The sequence below is a fragment of the Ursus arctos genome, unplaced genomic scaffold (genome assembly GCF_023065955.2).
Source record: "Ursus arctos isolate Adak ecotype North America unplaced genomic scaffold, UrsArc2.0 scaffold_18, whole genome shotgun sequence".
Lineage (NCBI taxonomy): Eukaryota > Metazoa > Chordata > Mammalia > Carnivora > Ursidae > Ursus > Ursus arctos.
In genome coordinates, this window is record NW_026622852.1 from 55,493,801 (window position 1) to 55,518,083 (window position 24,283).

The 24,283-nt window shown below is 45.5% G+C and overlaps 1 protein-coding gene across 2 annotated transcripts in view; it reads left to right on the forward strand.

Moving 5' to 3' along the window:
• Window positions 1–24,283, forward strand: part of ABL1 (ABL proto-oncogene 1, non-receptor tyrosine kinase) — a 132,829-nt gene that overhangs the window by 85,986 nt on the left and 22,560 nt on the right. The window contains exons 1-3 of one of the 2 annotated variants that reach the window (XM_026514197.4): window positions 236–389; window positions 15,731–15,904; window positions 16,489–16,784. In XM_026514197.4, the coding sequence (XP_026369982.1) occupies window positions 311–389; window positions 15,731–15,904; window positions 16,489–16,784 (549 nt within the window). In that variant the 5' untranslated portion in view covers window positions 236–310. Of the gene's footprint in view, window positions 1–235; window positions 390–15,730; window positions 15,905–16,488; window positions 16,785–24,283 lie in introns of those variants that run through there. The other variant, XM_026514196.4, reaches the window with a different exon arrangement.

The following is a 24,283-nucleotide window of genomic DNA, read 5'->3' on the forward strand; positions in this document are numbered from 1 at the left end:
AATCGCGGGGAAGAGTGGGGCCGGCCGGTGGGCCGGCGCGGCGCCGAGAGGGTTAAGGTGGCGGCGGCAGCGGCGGGGGCGGGCCTCGCGGGCCGGGCTCGGGGCCCTTTGTTAACAGGCGCGTCCGGAGCGGAGACTGAAACGCGGCCGCGGCCATGGGCGGGCGCGCGGGGCGGCGGCGAGGCGGCGTGGCGGGGCCGCCGGGGCGCGGGAGGGCGCGCGGGGCCAGCGGGGCGCGCCGGGCTTGAGCGCGCGGCGCAGCGAGCGGGTGGGGCGGGGGTGCCGGCCCCCAGGCCGCCGGCGCGCGAAAATGTTGGAGATCTGCTTGAAGTTGGTGGGCTGCAAATCCAAGAAGGGGCTTTCTTCGTCGTCCAGCTGTTACCTGGAAGGTAAGCGCCGGCGCGGAGCGGGTCAGGGCGGCCGCGGGGCCGCGGGCCGGGCCTTCCCGGGCCGCGCCCGCCCGCGCGCGCTCCCTCCTCTCTCTCCCTAGCCCTCCCTTCCCTTTCCCTTTCTCTCCCTCCCTCGCTCTTTCTCTGTCTTTCCTGAGACTGCGCCTGGGAGCTGCAGGCGGAGCGGGAGGGTGCGGGGCTCCGGTCCCCGCGCCCTCACCCCGGGAGAGCCCACGCCGGGATGGCGGTGTCGCCGGGCCCCCAGCCGCGGGGCTCTCCCAAGAAAGTTTGAGAAAGCGAACTTTACAGGCCCGAACGGCCTTGTGAGCCCGCTTTGTGGAATTTCTACCGTTAATTGGAAATTATGTGTCAAAAAGGTCGACCCGTGTTCGTGAAACATGTGATTTTCATTAAGGATCGTGTACAAAGGAACACGGCTCTACCATTTATGGATACAGAATTTCAAGCGATCTTTCTACCCCGCACCCCACGCTGACAACCCCCAACCCAATGTTATCTGCAGACCACGAAGAGGTCTTGGGAATTCTCCCTTCTCTGGGGGGGAGGGAAGCGAAATTACAGATTTTAGGAAAGCATCGTCAATGAGTCCGGAGAGTACTTGGCGGGGGAGGGGGAAACTCGTGTGAGGTTCGCTCTATAAAGCGCAGAGCCAGGAGCTTCTTACTTTTGCCTTCTTTCCGTTCTACTTTCCTTTTCTCACCCCTGTGTGCTTTCTTGTTGTCTTTCCTTTTCTGTGCTAGTAACAACGGAAAAGTGAACTGGGGATGGTGCCTGGTCGTCGTCATTTTGTAGCTTCGAGTGGATGAAATCGATCTGATTTAGGAACTGGTCATCCCAGACGTAATCTTGCTGGCATTTCTCTGTCGTTTTCACTTAGGACTTAAAATAGGAATAGAAACGTAAATCTCATTTTAGAACAAGTAGGATTTTCGCTATAGTGCCATGAAGTTGGAATGTTTTACTTTTTTAAAATGAAGGAGAAATAAACGAAGCCCTCATAAATGGTCTAACCTCTCTTCCTTACAACTTTTTTTTTTTTTTTTTAACACCCCACAACCCTTAGGGCACCTTTTTTTTCTTTTTGACTTGAGGGCCTGCCTGGAGTCACATAAACAGCTTAAACCTAAAGCACCAGTGCGGTAGGTGAGACCTGTTTGCCCTTGCTGCCACAGTATGTGTACATCCATCAGTCCCTTTCCCTGTTTGGGATTTTGGGCCTTGGAGCAGGCTCACAAAATCCAGCATTTGGAGGGAGGAGATGGTTTATTTGTCCCTAAAAGTTGGCATCTGAAGCAGCCAAAATTATCTTCAGTTAATCAGTCGCTTATTTTCCAAGTTGCTCGAAATTCTGAACACATTCTCATTTACATCTGTATCGAGTTAGTGTTAGGCATTATCATCTCCATTTTGCAGATGGACGCCTTCGGCAAAGTAGATGAACGGGCTTTTGTAGCTGCAGAGCTGCAGGAAAGTTTAGGTCACAGCAGGGCTGTGATATTGTTTTGTTTTCTCGGGGTAAACTGGAGATTTAGTGTGTACCTGGCTGCTTTAATTATTGGGGTTTGGAGGGGAGTCTAATCCTAAATGTCTTATTCCATCCTGTTTTGAAATAACGTAGCCTCCGGAGTCTCAAAAAACCCCCAGCTCTAGTACCACAGACTGTCTTGGGTCAAGGCTATGTCTAGGAAGGAGTCACTATAGGAATTCTCTCTTCTTACTGAGTTTCCCTTACTTTGCTGGTGTATTTAATGGGAGAAAGTAAATGGAATTATTGTTTTGTAAGTGGAGAGAATTTAACAAACCTCAGTGACCGTTTCTTGAAGACTGGATGTGCTATTAGGCTCTTGGGAAAAACAGTTGCCAACATCTGGATAAGTAATCCAGCCTTTCCGTTTTTACTGACATCCTAAATCAATCAATCAGTGTTTATTGACACCCACTCGGGGCTCAGGCAGTTCAGGGCACAGAGAGAATTGAATATGGTCAAGTTTTCCATTCTGTCAAAGAGAGTTCAGCCATGAACGCAACTTGATCACGCATCTACTTGGTACCCAGGCCTTGCTGTCAAAGAAACAATTAAATGTCAAGCTCTGTTTTGGCATTCTGTATAATTTAGTGTCCTTGTTCCTGATGATGGCCCTGTGGTTGTTTCCACTTTATAGGTGAAGATTCTAAGGCACCAAAAGATTAGGAAACTTGCCTGAGGTCACAGAGCTAGCAAGTGGTGGTGTGGGGATTTGAACCCATGCTGTCTGGCTCCAAAGAGCCCGGTTTTAGCTGTTCTGTGCTTTACTAACTGTGACTGTGACCTTTGGCACTCTCTGTGAACGTTCAAATAGTGTCTTCAAGAAACACTCGAATGCCTGAAATAGGGTATTTTTTTCTTTTCTAGAAAACTAATACTGATAAAAATGATTATCAGTAGAAGTAAAAATTTTAAACGTATATTAGAAGAGCTGTACATGATAAAATTGTAAGAGTATTTTGTGAAAAGTAATTGTGTCTCCTATCTAGTTTCCCTGTACCCAGAGGCAATCACTCAGAGTTTCTCGTGTATCCTTCTGGGAATACTCTTATGCATATAATAAGTATTTATAGCATTTGAGTTTTGTGTTCCAACTCTGTCAAAATGTATGTTTTGCTAGCATCTTTCACCATGACCACATTTAGCTTTACAACCTAGGTCTACTTCAAACACTGAATTTTCTGATTATTTCTTCTCCCTAGAGATGTGGAAGAAGACATGAACACTAGCCATTTGAATTTGCTTTTTTCCCAGTGTTCTTTGTTCATGTTTGTACTTGTATACGTTGTGCGTGACTGTTGTACATGGATATGTAGTTCTGTAGTGTGGGATCAAAATTTAATGTCTTGTGAAGTGAACTCTTCTTGAACTTTGTAAATTTATTTTAAGGGCCCGCTTTTAAATGCTTCTTTTCAGCAGTTAACTTTCTGGCGAATGCTTTATGTGGTGCCAGCCACACAGATACACTGTTAGAACTTCTGCTTCAGAGCAGCTCATGCTCTCTTTCTAAATACTCTCTCCTGAGGTCATCACATGCTTCCCTTGTTTAGTAACAAAGAAAATGTGAGGCTTTTTCAGGAACCTAATAGAAAGCCAGCCAGTCCTCTCGTTTGAGGTTACATTAAAACTGTTGAGCATTTCTGCTGTGACAGGCCTGGGCACTAAGCACTTCCTACACATCCTCACTTCATTCTCACACTGACGCTGTGGGGTTTCTTGAAGAGGGGGGGAGGGGCCCCAGTTCACTTTGGTTGGAACTACTTCTGAATTTGGAGTCAGGAGATCCCAGTTTTTGTCTGATCCCTGGGCTTTTCTGCTTCCTTCCTTACCTCTGAGTCGGAAAGAGCAAACATCCTCTGTCCAGCCCACCTTAGCGGATTGTTTTGAGGATCTAGGAGATGATTCCAGTGATAGTTTTGAAACCAATAAAATGCTAAATATGTGTGTTTATGCTGACATGCAGTTCCTTTGAGCTGTCCCTTAGTCCAGATGGTTCTGTGGTAAGGGTATTGCGGAAGTCCCAGGCTCATGCGAGGCACGTGGCTGCAGAGCCAGGGGCCTGGGCCTGGTTGTCAGCCGTGCTTGCCTGCTGATCTGAGGCGTGTTGTTTTCTGAGCTTCAGTGTTCTCGTTTCTAAAATACAACTCGTAGTAGTCCCTGCCTTGTAGAGTTGGGAGATTTGCGTGAGAGATTTCATTTAAATCGTTCAGCACAGAGCCTTGCACAGAGCAAGATGTCATAGCACGTTAGCTGTTATTTTAAACAAATATTTAGCAGTCTAAAATGCTGGCATTGCCAATTTCTCCATTGGCTGAAGTCATGATAGAAATGAGCTGAACCTACCTGTAGTTTTTCTTGTTAACAGAAGTTTGTTTCCAAGTTTGCTTTGATGCACAGAATTAATACTTCCTGTCATTGGTTTTAAGAAAAAGTATCTTCCCTTTCTCTAATCCTTTCTCTCTCTCTCTCTCTCTCTTTCTCTGTCTCTCTTTTTTGGTAAATTTCATTTACATAATCTCTACATCCAACATGGGGCTAGAACTCACAACCATGAGGTCAAGAGTCATATATGTTCTTCTCACTGAGCCAGCCAACCGTGCCCCCCCTCTGATCCTTTCTTATGACCATGGTGAATGTTTTAATTGTGGAAGAAGAAATCCCATTGGTTCATGATTGGCATCTTACTCTCTCCAGAGGCAGTATTTCCACAGCTCCAAATACATGAAAACTGAACATCTCATACTACTCATTACCTTGTTCTAAAATCATCATAATTTTGCCAGTATAATCACTGATCTGAAATAGAAACCGGAAAAATTGTCTACGGATAAGCTTAAAAATATATAACAACGTCGTACAACATGATGACTGTAGTTAACTGTACTGTACTGTATATTTGAAAGTTGCTAAGAGAGGAGATCTTAAAAGTTGTCGTCATAAGGAAAAAATTTGCAACTCTGTGGTGATGGATGTTAACTTGTGGTAACTGATCATTTCACATTATTGGTATGTATCAAGTCATTATGTTGTACACCTAAAATTTATACAATGTTTTATGTCAATCATATCTCAATAAAACTGGAAAAGATAAAATAAAAAGATATATACAATAAGAACTAAAGATCAAATGGGATATTGGAAGAATTTCACTTTTCCTGTGTAATAGTGGATCATAACTAAACACACTGAAAGATTTATAAAATAATTTTTTTAAACTTTTTTTTTAATGGAAAATTCTAAGTCTATAAGGAAAGCAGATAGCCCACTGAACTCCTTGTACCCATACCCAGCTGTAACAAAAACCAAATTATGGTCAATCTTAAATTGCTATCAGTGCAACTAACAGAGCATCACTCTCATAATCTGAAGGTCCTCAGTTCGAGCCTCTGAGAGGGCAGATTAAGTCACTTCTCATAGTCAGCTGTCCCAAGGTTACGTTGGTTAAAAAAAGAACACAAAGCACATTATGGTCAGTCTTGTTTTCTTGCCTAGTGAAGTTATAGGTCCAAAGACATTTGGGAAAATAGCTTGCTAATTATCGACATTTGAGAGTCTAACTTTGCCCTCGGATGATGAGAGTTGTTATTCTCTGAAGTTGGCTCTCAGATCCTTCTTTCTTAACCCACACCGTAGGTACTTTATTATACTGTGTTGGGTGGTGGGGACAGGGAAGACAGACAGACAGACAGATGAAGGAGACAGAGAAGCAGGTGGGAATTAAGGAGGAGAGGGCGGCAGAGAAAGGCTGAGACCAGAAAGAGAGAACACAGACGAGAAGGGGTGTGGGGGACAGGGGACAGAGGGAGGATGGCCGGAGGTAGGCAGAGGAAGAGACCCAGAGGGGAGAAAGGAAAAAAGCCAGATCCTGAAAGAGCAAGAAGTACAAGAGACTGAGTGGGAGCCACGCAGGCTGGTGGACAGACTGGGGCATGGGAAGCTGAGGGAGAGGCGGAGGAGTAACCTCACCTCTGCTTCCACTGCCCGGCCTCTCAGACAGTCATGAGAGGGTCTGCTGAGTAGGCTCATGGGGGTTCAGGGCAGATGCAGTGCTTGGCACAGTCCTGGCACTCAGTAAGTGACCCATCAGTACCAGCTGTTATTCTATCACACGCAGTTCGTAAACTTGAACCTCATTGCTCTGAAATTCTCTTTAAAGACCTAATCCTAATCAGTCTTACCAGTCCTTAAATGCAACTAGTAGCACTGTACATTGCATATCTTAAAATTGATTTTAAAGGTGGGCCGTGGATAGAATTAGCCATTGCATTTTGGAACTCAGATACCTTTTTTTGGTCACGTTCACTCACTGAGATTAGCAATAGGAATAGTAATGGCTAACGAGACTTCCTGGGGATATTACTTGCCATTGGGTAGCCCCTTTACTTCAGTGAGTTGGGCCTAAACTGACCCAGGAGTCCCGATGACCCTTTCAGGGAGAACAGGAAATGTGAAATGAGGGCTTTCAAACCATCCGAGGCCTGGCAGGCAGACGGGGAGGCTTCCAGTCTGCTGCAAATGGCCTGTGACAGAATAAAAATGCTTCTCTGGTGCTTCTCTGGTTAGCGGGCTCACTGCAGACAGTTCAAATCTGGGCCAGTGCAGGGATTCGGGGCACCGTTCCTCCCCCTCAGACAGAACGAACGTGTGTGGAGGTGCCGTCTGCCTGTTCCGGGTCTATAACCAATCCTGTTTCTTTTGAAAGCACAGAGCAATGGACTTTCATGTTGCACCTTGTTTTAGGATCTTGACCATGGTTTACATTCCATTAAAAAAATTACTGCATTTCCGAGATCTTTACAAAAGCTTCCCTGGTGAAGTGCCTTTTCTTTTCATCCTGCTGTCTTTCTGCGGTTCTTACTGCGGGTTAACAGATAATTAAGGTGCACTGTTCCGTCATGACTTAGTATTTTACCTTGTTGCTGAAGACGAGTGCAGGGCGTTCTGTGCACCGGCTGGCTGGAAGAAACACCCCGTGGTGCCGTGTGCCCTGCCTTGCACTGCGCTCTGCCCCAGAGATCTCGTTATTGTGGGGACAATAAGAAATGAGGGGGTGCTTGCCCTGTAGTGCAGGGCCCGGAGGTCAGGTCCCACACTTGGCATTTGTGCAGATATTCTCTGCATGCAGTGTGCGTGGAGTCCTCCTGACAGCCCGGCTAGGTAGATACCATTGTTGCCCTGTTGTGCAACTGGGAAACTGAGGCTGGGAAAGTGATGACTCCAAGACATGGTGGACTGAGATTTAAACAAGGCTTGTCCACCCTGGAGCCCAGGCTGACAGAACCTTCCCGATGAGATGAAGGGGAAGTAATCAATTGGGGGTGAGGCGGTAGGGAGGAGGAAGGACCAGTCAGGCTCAGTAGAGGTAGGTGAGGTCAGGAGGATGGGGAGTGGGAAGTAAAACCCACTTGTCAGGGTACATACAAGATGAGGCAGCCACAAGGTTTGTGTGGGGGAAGCCACCAGAGGTTTGGGGAGGTTGGAATGGGGAGCTAAGAGCTGTGGGAGAAGCTAGCCCCAGACCAGCCCCTGAAGGGCTTTCTGGGCCCGCTTCAAGAGCTCAGACTTCTCCTGCATTGGTAGTAGTAATGACAACCCCAGCCATCTTTTGAGGGCCTGTTACCTGCTAGGAGCAGTGTCTTCCATGTCATCTGTACAACTGCCGATGACCCTGTAAGGCACCTGACCGCTCTGTTCTTTGTGTTGCCACAGGCAACCCTGCTGGTAAATAGTGGCCTACCAGGGACAGGCAGGGCCATCCTGGGCTTTCTCTTCTGCCCCTACCAGCAGCCGTCTCCATGGGATGTTAACAGGAGAGCCACTTGGTCAGACTTGCATTTTAGAAAGACCCCTCTGGTGGCAGTGTGGAGGCAGAATGGAGCGGGGCAGGTCGAAGCGGGAAACCAGTCTGGGGTGTGGTGAGGCAAGAATAGGATTGGACCGGTCAGGGAGATTTAGCAGGAGAAGTGGCCACAGTGTGGGTGTAAACTTAGCTAGGATAAGGTGGGGGAGGGGTGAGCATCGTGTTTAGAGTGGTTTGAAGATGGTGGGGTGTCCTTTTATGTAGGTCGTTATTCTTCATCTCCAGAACTGTAGGCTTCTTTGACGACAGGATCTTAGAAGGTGATAGAGAGGGTTTGTTTTTATTTTATAAAAAATAGAAGGAGTGGACTGTACCTTTCAGAAAGGTTTAATATTTGGACTGCCGATAGAGACAGAGGTTAGCATGGAGAATTCTGTTTTCTAAACTTGACTGGCTAGGAACATTATAATGTAAACAGATTCCAGGGGAAATATTTAAACCTTGGTCTAATTTAAATAACTTTATTTTTTACTCTCTATTTTTTTTTTTAAAGATTTTATTTATTTATGTGACAGAGAGACAGCCAGCGAGAGAGGGAACACAAGCAGGGGGAGTGGGAGAGGAAGAAGCAGGCTCCCAGCGGAGGAGCCTGATGTGGGGCTCGATCCCAGATCGCCGGGATCACGCCCTGAGCCGAAGGCAGACACTTAACGACTGCGCTACCCAGGTGCCCCTACTCTCTATTTTTTTAAAGGAGGTTTCTCTGGAAACCTATTTAACTTATTGCCTATAATGCCCATAAGTGGGAAGTGATAAAACTGCATTTATTTAAAAAGAGAGTTGCATAATTTGGACTTCTCACTAATTTATAGCAGCCTCTTTTCTAGGCCCCTCTCCCTGTCAGATTACTGGGGTTCTATTGAACCACATCTGTAGTGTAGGAGTTGTTAACCTGGAAATCCCTTGGGGTCTGGGATAGAATTGGGCTCCATGTCCTTGGATGGGGAAATATTAGAACTTTATTTCACCAACCTCTAACTGAAAATTAGTGTTTCGTTTTTTTAAGAATGTAGGTAACATAGCTCAGTAATATTAGCAGGTACTTGTGATTTTGTTACCGGTAGAAATCAGGCATTTTTGTCATCTAACAGTTGTGATTCTTGCTTACACATATCACTACTTTGAAATGACAGTAGTTGCTCCTAGATCTTGTCATTTAATGTGTAAATAAAGAAGCATGTATTTAATGTATAAATAAAGAGGCACTGTATCACAAATTAATTTTTCTTAAAGATTATGAGGACTGTTTCAGTGCAGTTATTCTCCTTTGCGATCTCAGCATTTGCAGACTTTCTTCCAAGGCATACCCAGACGTCACCAGAGGGCCCACAGCACAGCACAGATGAAGACCTCTCCCTTAGTAACCTCAGTGTGTCCGGCTAGCCTTGGACCCCTGCCTTAGTCCTGCTTCCCTTGCTAAGCCAGGTCTTGTTCAGGATCCACATCCTTCCTGATGCCAATGAGCTCGCCCCTTCACAACTCCTGGCCCTCAGCGTCTGTGTTCTTATAAATTAATCCACAGGGCAGTGCCTGTCTTCTATTTGACTTTTGCTGTTGAGGCCATGTACATTTTCATTAGCTGTGTTCTTCCCACAAGGAGCAGAGGCCATGTGGCGATTCTTTGCGTCATTGCCACCTTGCCTACCCCTGCTCCCCAGCAGCTAACGCTATGTTTGGGGTGCCGGGAAAATTTTGTTGAGTGTGAAGTTAAGGCCAAGGCTGTATTCAACTAAGCTCGTTTCTTAAATAATTTTAACCTCTCTGGGTGAGGGTGTAAATTACAAAATAAAGGACCATGTAGGATGTAGATAAAATGATTTTCGTCAAGTTCAAATTTCGTCAAGCTCATATTATGAGAAGTTGTATGAGACTCTTGTATACTGACTTGAGAATAGTCTGCTCATGATCTCATCAGTTGGAACCGAGTCTGAAATAAAACACGAAGCCTTCCCTCTTTTTTGAGGGATCTGTTTTATAGATTTCTGAATTACAGAGATTCCTTGAACTGGAGGGTAACAGTGAAAGGCTCACAAAGGAAATAAGAAGAAAGCAGCAAGGGTTTAAATAATTGAAATCGAGCTAAAGTAAGGGGAATGTTTATCATGCCGGACAGGCCCTCTCCTCCTCCCCCACACCCCCACCCTGAAGGGCCCCGGGCACAGTGTGGGCTGCTCTGTACTAGGTGGGGACGGGGGGCCGGAGCACCTACAGGCGGGTGGGAAGCTTCTCAGGGCTGTTTTTCCCAGAGGTGAAATCTCCCCTCCCCTTGGGACTGTGAAGTAGCCTCAAGGCCCCTGGAGTTCACAAACATTCTACCTCTCTTCCTGTTGGCCCGCAGAAGGGGTTCAGGGGCAGCCCCTGGAAGTCTAGACCAGATAGGCCATATTGGAGAATCTTTCGTGAACATTTCTGATCAGCGACACACAACTCTAAGAAAGGATTATTTTCATATAAAACTATCTTTAAATTGTACTTTAAGGACCCGAGCCATTTTTTAGACTACCGTCGAAGTAAGTTAAAGACACACAGGCCCAGTGAATTTTGTGGCAGCATTCTTACTGGATTTTTAAACAGTTTGATATTCTCATGGTTAAAGCCGTAGCTTTTTGGAGGCTATTTTATTTTATTTTTATTTATTTGAGAGGGGCAGGGAGAAACAGACTCCCTGCTGAGCAGAGAGCCCAACACAGATGGGGCTGACACGCGGCTCCACCCTGAGATCCTGACCTGAGCCTGAGATCCTGACCTGAGCCTAAGGCAGATGTTAACCAACTGAGCCACCCAGGCACCCCTGGCGGCTTCTTCTTTTTTTTTTTTTTTAAGCTATCACCATTCTTGGTGCTCAACTGGCTAATTAATAATGATGTTGCCTGAGTTTTATGGGTGAGTGGAAGCCTTTTCACGAACAGTATAGTGAAATAATAACAAAAGGGTCTCAAAAGGGGTGAGAGGCACTTTTGAAGATAGGAATCTTAAATAGATTTAAAATATGACTCAGAAAGGATGCGACAGAAAATGTTCATTGAAAAAAGTAAGAATAATAGCAGATGCTGACATTTCTCTCCCAAGACTTAACAATAGCCAAAAGACCCACTGGAAGAACAGAAGAGGGGAGCTGTTTGGGGCATCTCTTTTGAATGAAGCCTCGGGGCTTCTTCAGGGGTCTAACTTCCTGACCTCGGGCCTGGCAGAAAGTCCCTGCGTGAAGCCAGGAAGGCTGAAGAACATTCTGCAGTTGGCCTTGTAAGCTGTGATCATTTTTAAGGTTGACGAGCATAGTTCACTATGAAATGAAGCAAGGAACTTGGCATTTATACATTGTGAGTCAATTTTGACATCAGCCTGGATTGGGACTTAACTGGAAGGTTTTGGTGTTGGGCTGTGGCTGCACTTCAGCGTCTCGATCCAGAGGCATGCATGAGCAATACTTCCCTTTGGGCTTTGGCCATTAATTTGTGGAATGGAGCAAGAACTGGAGAGGAAAATCGAGAGACTGCCTTGGATTTCCTGACCTCCTGTTGAATCAAAAAGCAGTGGGAGGCCCTTTCCTTCCTGACAGAGGGCTCATCCCCTCGCATGAAATTCCCAGCAGCGGTCTCCATGTTAGGGACAGTCCCTCCTCATCCCGACTTCAAATCCGCAGGCACCCCTGGGCGAGTATCGGCCTTCTGCCTCGTCCAGGTGTTTTCCAGGCCACTTCCCCTGATTATGTAACTTTGATCAAATCCAGATGCTGCAGAATGTTTGATAGAAGAGGTCAAATGGCACTGGAGAAGAAAAGCATTTCTGTATTCATGACTTTGGTTTAATTTCCTGTGTGGGCCGGGTCTGCCAGAGTTGTGTGCTCATGGCCGCGAGGTCGGGACTCCAGAGGGAAGCGCGCAAATGTTTTTTCAGGACAACTCGAGGAGATTCCTCCTCCCCCACAGTTCTTTTTCAGGTTAGATTATCAATTAGGGAAATGTCAGCTGGCTCCTGTTTATGATGGCAGTTTCTTTATTTTTGTAATTGTTTTCTGAATTATAAAAAACAATCCCCATTCATTGTGAGAAGTAGGCCATAATATAGAAGAGCATAAAGGAAATGTTTGTAATCCCACCACCCCGTGTTAACTACTCTTAATGGCACTCTTAACACACCACCCCATGTTCATAACTGCTGTTCACATTTTGGTGCGGTTCCTTCTGTACTTTTTTCAGTTTTTACAAAATCGGGATCATGCTGTATGTCACAGGTTGTAATATGAGCACTTAAACAATGCATTATTATGTGTATGTTCCCAAGCCAGTAGCTGTTTTTTCTAAAAATATTTTGGATGGTTTTATGGATATATTCTGTATTATGGATAGACCCCAAGCTAGCTTACCTTCTATTGATAGATATTTTGTACTTTTCTTTTTCTGTGCTGCTATTTAAAAATCAGTATATAGAAATAATTGTGTGGCTCTCAGGATAATTCCTAGAAGTGGATCAAAGGTTATGAAATTATTTAAAGATTCAGTTGGTATTTCTGGTTGCCCTCCTAAAGCGTTATGGCAATTTCTACAGCAACCTCTGGTATTGTATGAGTTACATTTCACTGAAGTCTTACACTGACTTAGCTTCAAGAAAATGTACCTGCCGGGGCTCCTGGGTGGCGCAGTCGTTAAGCGTCTGCCTTCGGCTCAGGGCGTGATCCTGGCATGGGATGAGCCCCACATCAGGCTCCTCCGCTGGGAGCCTGCTTCTTCCTCTCCCACTCCCCCTGCTTGTGTTCCCTCTTTCTGTAGCTGTCTCTCTCATTGTCAAATAAATAAATAAATCTTTAGAAAGAAAGGAAGGAAGGAAAGAAGGAAGGAAGGGAGGGAGGAAAGAAGGAAAGAAAAGAAAAGAAAAAAGAAAAGAAAGAAAAAATGTACCTGCCAATTTGATGAAGAATTTGCATTTCTTTGATTACAAGCCAGGGCTAATGTGCTTTCCAAGTTTAATGGTAATTTAAATTTTCTGTGAATTGCTTATTCATGGTTTTGGTTCATTTTTCCATAGTGGAGGGATTTATCTTTTCCTGTTGATATGCAAGAGTTCTTTTATGTTAAGAATCCTCAGGCTAATGGTGTTACTTAATATAATGACATTAGAAGTCTTTTGACTCACTTCCACTTAACCAACTTACTAGGTTGACCAGCATGCTTCACTTCCTGTAAAACCTGCCTACCGAGTGCCCAGGGCCCACTGCCCAAGGCCCACCGCCGTCCTCTGCCACTCACTGCTCCAGCCACACCACAAGCCAGTGAGCATTTCTTTCCAGATCTTCAGACACACTTGTTGTTTCATTTACTCAGTTAATATGAAACCAGTGAAATGCAGGTGTAAAAAGAGAATTGTTTCTATAGTATTCAGATGGATGTCTTAGACTCAGTAAAAACATTGCTGCCAGACCAGGTGTGAGTAAGCCAGCTGTAAGCGTTTGGGAGGGACTGTTCTGGGGTCACAGAGATAAAAACCCAAGTTCTCCCTCGGCCTGCAGGGAACCGAGGCTGGAAGCCAGATGATGGGGACAAGCTCTGACTCTCATCACATACCCACCCCGGAGAGGGCAGGCCTTGTCCCTGCAGTCAAGGCCAGCAAACCAACGCACATTCAGGTGGGGGTGGTAGATCACACGTTTTAATAAAAAAAAAAAAATTCTCTGCCTTAACTGGCTTTATTTGGTTAATTGATCGATCCTTGATCACGATGGTGCTAGGCATGCTTTTAGATCCCATGTAAAATACTCAAAACAATGGGGCCTAACCCATCACTAAGGCTTTTCTACACTCTAGGAAGTGACAGTGTTACAGACCCTCTTCCTTGAATTTCTCTTTGTCCTTATGATTCATACAGTGAGATTACCAAACATAGTAATGACATAATTTGGGATTTACTCTTTCAGCAAAAATAATTCCTGAAGGTTTACTTCAGTCAGTAGTGTAAAAGCTAGAATTGAAAGACCGTTGTTAGGGTGCCTGGGTGGCTCAGTCGGTTAAGCATCTGGCTTTGGCTCAGGTCATGATCGCACGGTCCTGGGATCGAGCCCTGCATTGGGTTCCCTACTCAATGGGGAGCCTGCTTCTCCCTCTCCCTCTGCCGCCCCCTCCCCATGCTCTCTCTAGCTCTATCTCAAATAAAATCTTAACTATGTTGTATCAGTTTATTCCAAAGAGGTATTTTAAAGAAATCCAATTTCTGAAATTTTTCCATTCATGTTTCTGTAAGGTTAGCCTCATCCCTCAGATGTCTTAGGTGTCTCCAGTGGTTTGTTTTGTTTTGTTTGTTTTGGGAAGTGAATACTGCAGAATCAGGGCCATCCCCGAGATGGGTGTTATTGCCCAAGAAAAGATGTTTGGGGGTTCTCTAAATCCATAAAGAGTGAACATTTAAATAATTTTTAACATTATTTTTATTTTTTTAAAAAGGTTTATTTATTTGAGAGAGAGAGATTGTAGCCGAGGGAGGGGCAACAGGAGAGGGAGAGAGAGAATCTCAAGCGGACTCCCTGCTGAGTGCAGAGCCTGAGGCGGGGCTTGGTCCCACAACCCTGAGATCATGACCTGAGCTGAAACCAAGAGTCTGACACTCAACCAACTGAGTCGTGCAGGCGCCCCTAAATAATTTTCTTACCATTTGGGTTTGGCTTACACATATGGCAAAATTAGAATTTTCCCCTTTCCCTCCTTTTATAAAGTTTGATTTCTCACTGTAGTTTCCTGAATAAATGAATATTCAGATTTCAATCCATAATATCCTATGACTGTTAAGACCTTCTTACCGCCTTCTAAGACTCTGTCTCCTGCTCAGCATGGAGTCTGCTTGTCCCTCTCTGTTCCTCCTTCCACTTGTGTGAGCTCTCTCTCTCCCTCTGTCTCTGTCTCAAGTAAATAAATGAAAAAATAAATACATAAAATCTTACAGGAAAAAAGACCTACTTGGAGTACATTTGCTGGCTAAAAAGAACTCTCATGTATATCACAGAAATTCTAGTAAGGTTGAGCATAGTTCAAGAAAAAAAGGAAGAAGAAACTTCCAGAACGAACCATTTGACCCTGTAGTAAACAGTAGCCGTATGTTCTTAACATAAGAGATGTTGATTGGTGTTCAGCTTTTCCAATCTACTTATATGAAACATGAAGGACTTGATTATTACAGAGTAAAAGAAACTTACCAGTTTTCACAAAGTAAAAGAAATGTAAAGAAGGCCATATTTGAGAGTGGAGAGAGAGCTGGAAGAAAGAGTAGGATGTTAATATTCTTATCTTGGGAAGTAAATAGCTGAAAGACACTGTGTATAGCTGGAGAACAAGAAAGAAAGTGTGTACAAGTCTGTTAGTGAGATGCAAAGGTAACTGGTAGAGGTTGGCACAGGAGCCGTGGGGGGAGAGGCGCAGGGGTAAAGCAACCCAGCTTATCCTCAGAGAGACGGAGGGGTTGCCCAAAGCGTAGCTGTTGCCTCTGGGTGTAGAGGAGAGTGGGGTAGAAGGTGTTTGTCCTTCATCATAAGCCCTTCTGTCTTACTTGATTTTTAAATCATGTGCACATATTAACTTTGACGTGTTTTTAAATGTTTTAAAGAAACTTTCATTCTCTGTTATATATAAGCAATGGCAAAGACATATGAGGATGGACTGTTTCCAGTTTTAACTGAGTTCATTTTGTATTAATGAATTTAAAAAGCTAAAGCTATTTGGGAACAGTGATTGCCACCTTGGAATGAAAATACTCAATATTTTTCACAAGGTTTGGGAAGGGAAGAGTCCATTTTTATTTTACCACCTTTCTTAATACAAATTGCATGTAGATGTTAAGAAATGAAATAAATTTAGAAGTGTATAATGATGGAAACAGACTTTTTTGCTCCTGAGAATAGAACTAATTTTTTCCCCAATTCTTCCTGTTTCTTGTTTCCCCTTTGTCTTCCAGAAGCCCTTCAGAGGCCAGTAGCATCCGACTTTGAGCCCCAAGGTCTTAGTGAAGCAGCTCGTTGGAACTCCAAGGAAAACCTTCTTGCTGGCCCCAGTGAAAATGACCCCAACCTTTTCGTTGCACTGTATGATTTCGTGGCCAGTGGGGACAACACCCTAAGTATAACTAAAGGTAAAAAGGCTGTGGACCGCTGCTGGTGCTTGCAAGAGACAGAAATCAGGGGAAACTGTGGCTTGACTGGCTACCCCTTTGCCTAGTGAAAGAGCAGCCTTAAAGTGTGGAATGCAGAGACATCAAAAAACAAAACAAAAGAAACAAACACCCAGCATTTTTATAAGAGAGCCACTTTTCCTTAGGGAGAAGAGTTCCTATACAGTAGTCCTTAGGAAAAACACAGCATCATAGTGAAAAGAACGCCTGAACCAAACACTGAAAACGCTTTTTCTTTTTTTAAAGAATAAGTATTTTTTCCCTAGGAAACTTCCTTATGTTGGGAACAGAACACTTGAGTAAACGTAATAAATTTATGAAAACTCAAGCTCTGTATTTCTCTTATATTCAGTACAAGCAGGAGGCTTCATATATAAATGTATACTCTTCTTATATATACTTATAAATGCATATATTTATGTGGATTTGTTAAAAGGGAAGTAGGTATTTAGGAATTTGGAGATTTTCAGTAATCCTGTAAGACCAAATGGGAATAAACAAAGCCAGCCTTTAAAAGCTGATGTCTGATTTGATTCTCTTCTAAGGTGAAAAGCTCCGGGTTTTAGGCTACAATCACAATGGGGAATGGTGTGAAGCCCAAACCAAAAATGGCCAAGGGTGGGTCCCAAGCAACTACATCACACCAGTCAACAGTCTGGAGAAACATTCCTGGTACCATGGGCCTGTGTCCCGCAACGCGGCCGAGTACCTGCTGAGCAGTGGGATCAACGGCAGCTTCTTGGTCCGAGAGAGCGAGAGCAGTCCTGGCCAGAGGTCCATCTCGCTGAGATACGAAGGGAGGGTGTACCACTACAGGATCAACACTGCTTCCGATGGCAAGGTAGGGAACGCCAGTCGGGGGAGCTGATGGGCTGGGGGGGTGTTAGCCTTTGGCGAGCTCCTGCCGCTGGGGTTGAGAAGTCATCACAACAAATCTCAGCTGGGGGGGGGCGCCTGGGTAGCGCAGTCGTTAAAGCGTCTGCCTTCGGCTCAGGGCGTGGTCCTGGCGTACCGGGATCGAGTCCCACATCGGGCTCCTCCGCTATGAGCCTGCTTCTTCCTCTCCCACTCCCCCTGCTGTGTTCCCTCTCTCACTGGCTGTCTCTCTGTCACATAAATAAATAAAATATTTAAAAAAAAAAAATCTCAACTGGGAAGGTGCTTGAAGGAAACATCTTCAAGTAAACAGCTGGCGTCAATCCGTTAGCCTAGGAAAGACACTCTGTTGAGGACCGATCGTGTGATGTTACAAGTCCAGGGGCCTGGTGTGGCTGTCCACCTGCCCTGCTGGAGTTTTGTTTTGTTGTTAGCTCTTTCATAAGGCGGTGGGAATACCTGCTAGGTATTCTACATTACATTAAAAATTCTCGTATTGTGAGAGTAATTCATCTTCAGGGAATAAACTTGCAATAATAGATGGATTTTTTTAAAGTAAAAGACCACCTTAATAGCACTTCCCCAAAATAATTCTGGTACGTGGCGTTCTTCCCATAAATAAAGCCACATTTGTTTATGTGTGTCTGCATACGTTTACGTACATACAGTACACACAGTTTTTAAACACAAATGACGGGACGCCTGGGTGGCTCAGTCGTGAAGCGTCTGCCTTCGGCTCCCAGCGTGATCCCGGAGTGCTGCGATCAAGCCCCACATCGGGCTCCCTGCTCTGCTGGGAGCCTGCTTCTTCCTCTCCCACTCCCCCTGCTAGTGTTCCCTCTGTCGCTGGCTGTCTCTCTCTCTCTCTCAAATAAATAAATAAAATCTTAAAAAAACAATAAAATAAAATAAACACAAATGAGATCACGTTGTACCAATAGATTTCCAAACCCAAACTGTAGTTTTATAGAAGATTTGATATATACAGTTTTGTGATCTTTATATGAACAGTGCTTAAGAGTCCATGAAGTGAAGGGAGGGATTAACATTTTCCAGGTTCTTCCTGGTGGCCGGCACATTTTTCAGGCATCTTCTCATTTAAACCTCACTTCGGTCCTCAGGGCGGAGGTTGCTGTGATCTGCATTTTTGCATTAAGGAGTTGGGGATTTAAAAGGGTGGAGGTTTCTTGCCCCGGATCACCTAGTGTGTGATTGATGGAACCAGGCTTGGGCCCTGCCATCCACCCTGCTATAATTGCCATCATCCAGGGTGGAGATGGGTGGATTATTGGGCAGGATCTAGATGGCGGATGAATTTTTTAATTAATATGTAATGTATGCACATGGTTTAAAAAAAAAAAAAAAGAGGAAGAACAAAATAGATTACGTTGAGAATTCTGTCTCCTAATTCCGCTTTCCTGCCCAGAGGCAACCCTTGAGACCAGTTTCTTTCAGAGTTCTCCGGTATATGTATATGCTTATATATATATATTTTTATAAGATTTCATTTATTTACTTGTCAGAGAGAGAGAGAGCATGCGCAAGCAGGGAGAGCTTCAGGCAGAGCAGGCAGAGGGAGAAGCAGGCTCCCCACCAAGCAAGGAGCCTCATGCGGGACTCGTTCCCAGGACCCTGGGATCACAGCCTGAGCTTAAGGCAGATGCTTAACCGACTGAGCCACCCACACGTCCCTGTACTTATGTATATATTTTAAAACACAGATGATGCAGACTCCACACTGTTCTGCGTCTTGCTTTTCCCACCTAATGATATTGTTTGAAGATTGCTTCGTGGTAGCACATTAGAGCCGCCTCGTTCTTATTCACGACTGCCTCGTGTGGCTGGACTGTCATTTATTTAAGCAGTTGCCTGCGTGTCAGCTTTTAGGTTGTTTCCCGTCTTTGGCTGTTACAAATAACGCTGCTCTGAGGGGGCTTTCAGACCTTAGAAAAAATAATCTCGGCACACTATACAAAAGCATTTACATTAGCACCCAGTACTCACACTGGTAATGAAAGGTTCTGGAAGCCCTGCTTACCCTCACTATATGTAATGCACTCTGATAGTTCATATTCCGTTCTGTTCTGTTTCATTTTTTAAAAAGTTTTGGTCAGAATCCACTAAATTTATTTCATAGACACATGTATGTGTACATATGTACACATTCCCATCATTATGTTTAATGTACATGTGTCATGTGTGGAGCGATCCCTGTGCCATTTACTGAATTTATCTTTTCCTGTGTATTTGAAATACACCACATTTACGTGGGGTGGGTCATGTGCATATGTGGGTCATGACCTGCAGTTTGAATATATTGTATATCCTTTGCGTACAGTGTACGTGTATGCAAGGTGAGTTGCTAGAACTGATTGAAGGTTGTGTGCGTTATAATTTGTGTAGATGTTGTCCAGTTACCTCCTGTAGAAATTGTACGGATGTGTTTACTCGCCCTGGTGCTGGTGAGGAGTGGAGCCTCCAGGACAAACAGGGGTGCATGCTTCCCTCCACCGCAGCAGGGCACTGTCAGGCTTGTGAAAACATCTGCCCCTGCTGGGTAAACGTGGTCTCTCATTAGGTTTAATGTACGTGCGTCATGTTTTGAGGGATCCCTATGCTATTTACTGAATTTATCTTTTCCTGCATATTTTAAATGTACCAAATTTACGTATACATTTAGGTCTGTTGATCTACTCTCTGTACTCTTCCAGTATCAGACTTTAATTGTTAGGGCTGTATGATATGTTTGAATGTGCGGTAGGGCTAGTCCTCTTAACATTTTTATGGCTGTCCTCAAACATTCATTTGTACCACACAAGTGCACATATATTTCTCTTTTTAATGGTCTTCTCTTGTTTTTTCCACACGTTTCAAAGTCTTCTGGCCGAAGTCCTTATTACTAATATCTGGTGCTTTCCGTGATGGCAGAGGTCTTTGTACCCAGCATGGCCGCTTGCTGATGTGTGACTGGAGAGCAGCCTTTTCGGCTTGCCTTTCGGGTCCTCGTTCTTACCCCAGATGTGGAGCGAGGTCGTTCCATTCTGCAGGATGGGGGGCCCTTTGAAACCTTGCCTTCAGCCCACAAGGGTCCCTCTCCCGTGAATTAGAACACCGGAGCACACCGCCCGTGAGGGAGGTGATTTCCTGCAGCTGACCGCTTGCGTCCCATCTGTGCTGTTTACCCAGGGCGAGCCGTGCCGTACCGCGGTGATCAGTTGAGGTTTGTACTGAACAGGGTAATAGTTTCTTTTCCCTGGAGTTTTTTAACCAGCATCCTAGGAACAGATTCAGGCAGGCATGATCTAGTTTGACAACTCATTAGCCGGGGATTGGTCCAAAATACCGTTCAGAGGGAGAGAGCAGGGCCTGTGCGTGGGATGCCTGATTCACAGAATTCGAGAGTCGTCCGATGAGGACGCCAACCCCTCTGTCTAAAAGCTGGTACGTGCCAGGGGAGCGCAGGGAACTCATTTGATCAGGCAGTATCCACCACTGGGCAACTCATCAAGTGTCCCAGGCCTCCTGCCTTCTTCCTTCCCTCCCTCCCTGGCAAAGACTCTGCCTTCAGCTGTCCGAGCACCTGGAGACGTCTCGGCCCACAGGGTTATCAGTTCCGGCCATCTGCAGAGGCGCCTCTCCATGAGGGCCGCACTTGAGGGGCTGTGTTGGGTGGGATCATATTCCTGGAATGAGTGTAACAGTATCAGAGGTATTGGGGGAGGTATTACAGCAGCGCGTGAGACAGTGTGGCTCGGCACTGAAAAAAAGCTCACATAGCAGAGCTTTGATGCAATCCTTTTTGGATTTCTAAGGGGAAAATTTAAGGTTGGTAGGAGGGACAGGCTGGGGTTGCATAAGCTTAATGCTTATTTTCAAATAGCTGGTCTTCAGAAAACAACTGAATTTAGAAGATTCTTCTCTAAGGCCCCGAAAGATTTCTTTCTGCCTCCACCCTCTTGGCCCTGGCTTACCTCTGTTGTCATGTTTCTGAGCTTCAGCAGCCGTTGTGGCCGCTCAGTCAGCCCAGGGCTGGGGGAGCTTCGAGCAGGACTCTTGCAGGGGCCATACCAAACTGAGCCATGGCTGCGCCCAGGAGTCTCTATAGTCTTGAAAACCTCCACATCCCCTGGGACCTGACTGTCTTCTCAGTGCTTTCTCCCAAGTTCACAATCTCCTGCCAGCATAGTGGAATTAAAGGCTGATTTTTCTCCACCACCCGCCGCCTGAATCATTTTCAGTTCTTCTGGTTATTTGTGTCTACACTTTACTTTTGTGGGACGCCACTGTCAAGTTCCACAATTCCTTATAGCCCCTGATAGAGTCTTTCCTTTTCTTCAAAGAGGTTCCCAGGTGACGTTTATTTTCACGGTCTGCTGAAGTGACAGGTTCAGGTTGACAGGAATGGAATTTGGGCTTAAGCTTTAGCAGAGGTGGCAGGATAGGCCAACTGTATAACCTCTTGAATTTTATGATTTACCCACCCTGACAGTGGCTTGGCAGGTGCAGGCATCCCAATGAAAAGCCTGCTAAAATGTGGCCGACCTTCCCTTGTCGAGAAGACTTCAAGCATTATTAAGTACTGCTTAATTATTAAGTTCTGCCCTCCTGCTGGAATGTGGGACACTCTCAGGGTGATGTTGCTTCCTGGCCCAGCAGCCTGTAACCAGTAGTACATCCAGGGTGGGACTCTGGGGTCCGAGGCAGCTAAAGGGGGCACGGGTCTGAGCACTGATAAGCCGGTAAGTCTGGCTGTCAGGAGGAAAGCTGTTTCTGGTGAGTTTCGTTGATAAGCCGTATCTTTGGGGTTCCTGCATGATCAGGAGGAAGCCCAGTCCTGGCTGAGCACCCAGAGTGTTTATGTAACCAGGTGCATAGCATAGTGACATGCCATTCATAATGCTAATTTCACTTTCTTCTCTGAACATGCCAGGAATTCCTGATGCAGATTACCCAGTTCACTAGCAAAATGCTCAAAACCCAGAACTAATCAGAAGGAAGCCAGCAGACTTGACTGTTGGAAGGTGGCTATGCGGAGCTTTGAGAAGGGAGAGTAGTTTTAATATTTAATAAGTGTTGGGATATAAATTTTATGTTGAAAGATGAACTAAGTCACAGGGTCTGTAAATTTAATTATTGAGAAGGATAAAGTAGGTCCATTCGGTGAAACCTCCCACAACTCTGAAATCTCTTAATAGGAGAGCTTGTGAAGGAATCCGATGAGACCAAGAACAAATTCTGCATAAACTAGGGCTTGGGGGAGCCAATAGCATTCTGTGCCATGGAAGGAACTTGATCCTAGGGTTGGAGAGCACTCTTTTCAAGCTGACGGGGAGAAGTAGGTAATGAGCCTTGCTCTCCCCGTGACCAACCCCAGGAGCCCAGCAAGTGAGCCGGACTCTTGGCGCCCCGCACTGGGCCAGTGATGTCCGAGGTGGGAGGGGTGCTGTCATTCCAGGCAGTGCTTTCTTGGATAGGCTCTTCTCTCTTCTCTACACTCCATGGTAGCGAATACACTGTCAGCTGAGCTGCCCCAAAAGAGGAGGGCTTGGAACACTTGGCACCCACAGTGAAGTAACTGGACGGCCCACAGATTTTTCCAGGCAGGGGCGGGATTAGGGGCTGTCCCCACATCCCACTGTGATGCCCACTGACAAGAGTGCTGTGGACATCAGTGTGGACATCAGGCTAAGTGCAGGCTCAGCGGTGCTGCCTTCTGCTCCCCACCTTCCCCCAGCACCTTTGTGCACTCATTCTGGGCCCTCAGCGTGACTCATGATGTGTCCCTAGAGCACTTCACTTAAACTAAGATTCTCCTTGGTGTTCCGAGGTGTAAGTAGGGCCTCCCGGTGGGCCCTCTCCTCACTCTGAAAGGTCCTGCCATTGAGGGGCACCATCTTACAGAGGGACAAGTTTCGCAGAGCTATGGGGTCTTTCTGGACAAATCTTGGGTTGCTCAGAATTTTATTTTAGGAGGATTGCAACCGGAAGATTGTAAATTACATGGGCGCCCGGGTGGCTCAGTTGGTTAAGCATCTGCCTTCGGCTCAGGTCATGATCTCAGGGTCCTGGTGCTCTCTCTCCCTCTCCCACTCCCCCTGCTTGTGTGCATGCACGTGCTGTCTCTCTCTCTCTCTCAAGTAAATAATCTTTAAAAAAAAAAAGAAAGATTGTGAATTACAAATCTCTAAGTCGAAGTTTGCCATTGCCTTGCCTGAGTTTTTAAAAATCTTTTTATGCTATCTCCCCAGGCAAAAAATTAAAAAAAGAATTCTGTTTACCTTCTTGAGGGTTATAAATGGGATCAACTCATGTATTTGTTAATATTTTCTTCTTTTAAAATATTTTAATTATCTAATATTACCAGCGTACAGGAAGTGATGGAGCCTTCCATAACCAACCTTGTTGTGTGTTTCAGGCTTTTTCTTCCTTTCTCTGTTTTGAAGTAATAGAGATACTACAGCTAAAGCTGTAATACAACTGATCCTGTCCCTTTTTCTCCCTCCTGCCCCACGTGTCACCACTGTTCCAAACCCGTATTCCTCCTCTGTCTCAGTGGTCAGGGCAAGTCGTGATTTTTAATGTCCTCCCCGCCTTCCGCGATCGCTGGCTGCCCTTCAGGAGCTAGTAGGTTCAGTTACCTGCTGTCTGCCTGGAGCCCGAAGTCCTGTGTCCCCTGTGGATTTTAATGTGGAATTGTTTTTTGCAAAAGAAGCATTCCCTCACCACCTCACTGAAAGGAACCAAAGAAGAAGAAAAAAGATAGCTGTCCTCATCCACACTTGCTTTCTGTCAGCCTGCTCCTTTCCCTTCCTCCTCTCCTGGTGCGTCCGACGAGAATGACACGCGCACGGGCTCCGCAGTAGGTTCGCGCCCACTGTAGATCTCAGAGAGAGGCTCGCGTGCGCTGGTGTCTGAAAGCCCCTCTCCTTCCCCACAGTAGAGGAGGCTGTACGGCCTTTGTGCAGCCCCCCAGTCCTCCCCCCCACCACACACACACTCCATTCCTGGAGTGGCTGACAGGGGCATCCCACAGGGGCATCCAGCTGGGGTCGACAAGCCTGGGCCCCTGATGCTACTTAGCCCAAATTGAGGGTGTAAGAATGAGAAGAAGATTTATGTTTTGTTTAGTGATTTCCATCTGTGATTACTGTGTAGTTCTGGGTAATTATAAAATTACAAATAACAATGAGAGGTTTTAGGTAATAAGCATAATTATTTTTAAAAATTACTTTCTTTTCCAATCAGCAAATAGACACTAAGCTCTATTTGTTAATTTAATCAGTAACTTGTTTATTGAGTACCTATTATGTGTTGTGTATTTCTTATTCTCCGCCTCAGGGATACAGGATAAAACAGCTTAGGGCTCTGACCTCATGAAGCTGACCTTCTAGGAGGTGTTGACAGTAAGTAATCGAGCAACTAGGCAGGGCAAGTACAGTGCAGAGAAGTAAGAGAGGTGTTGAC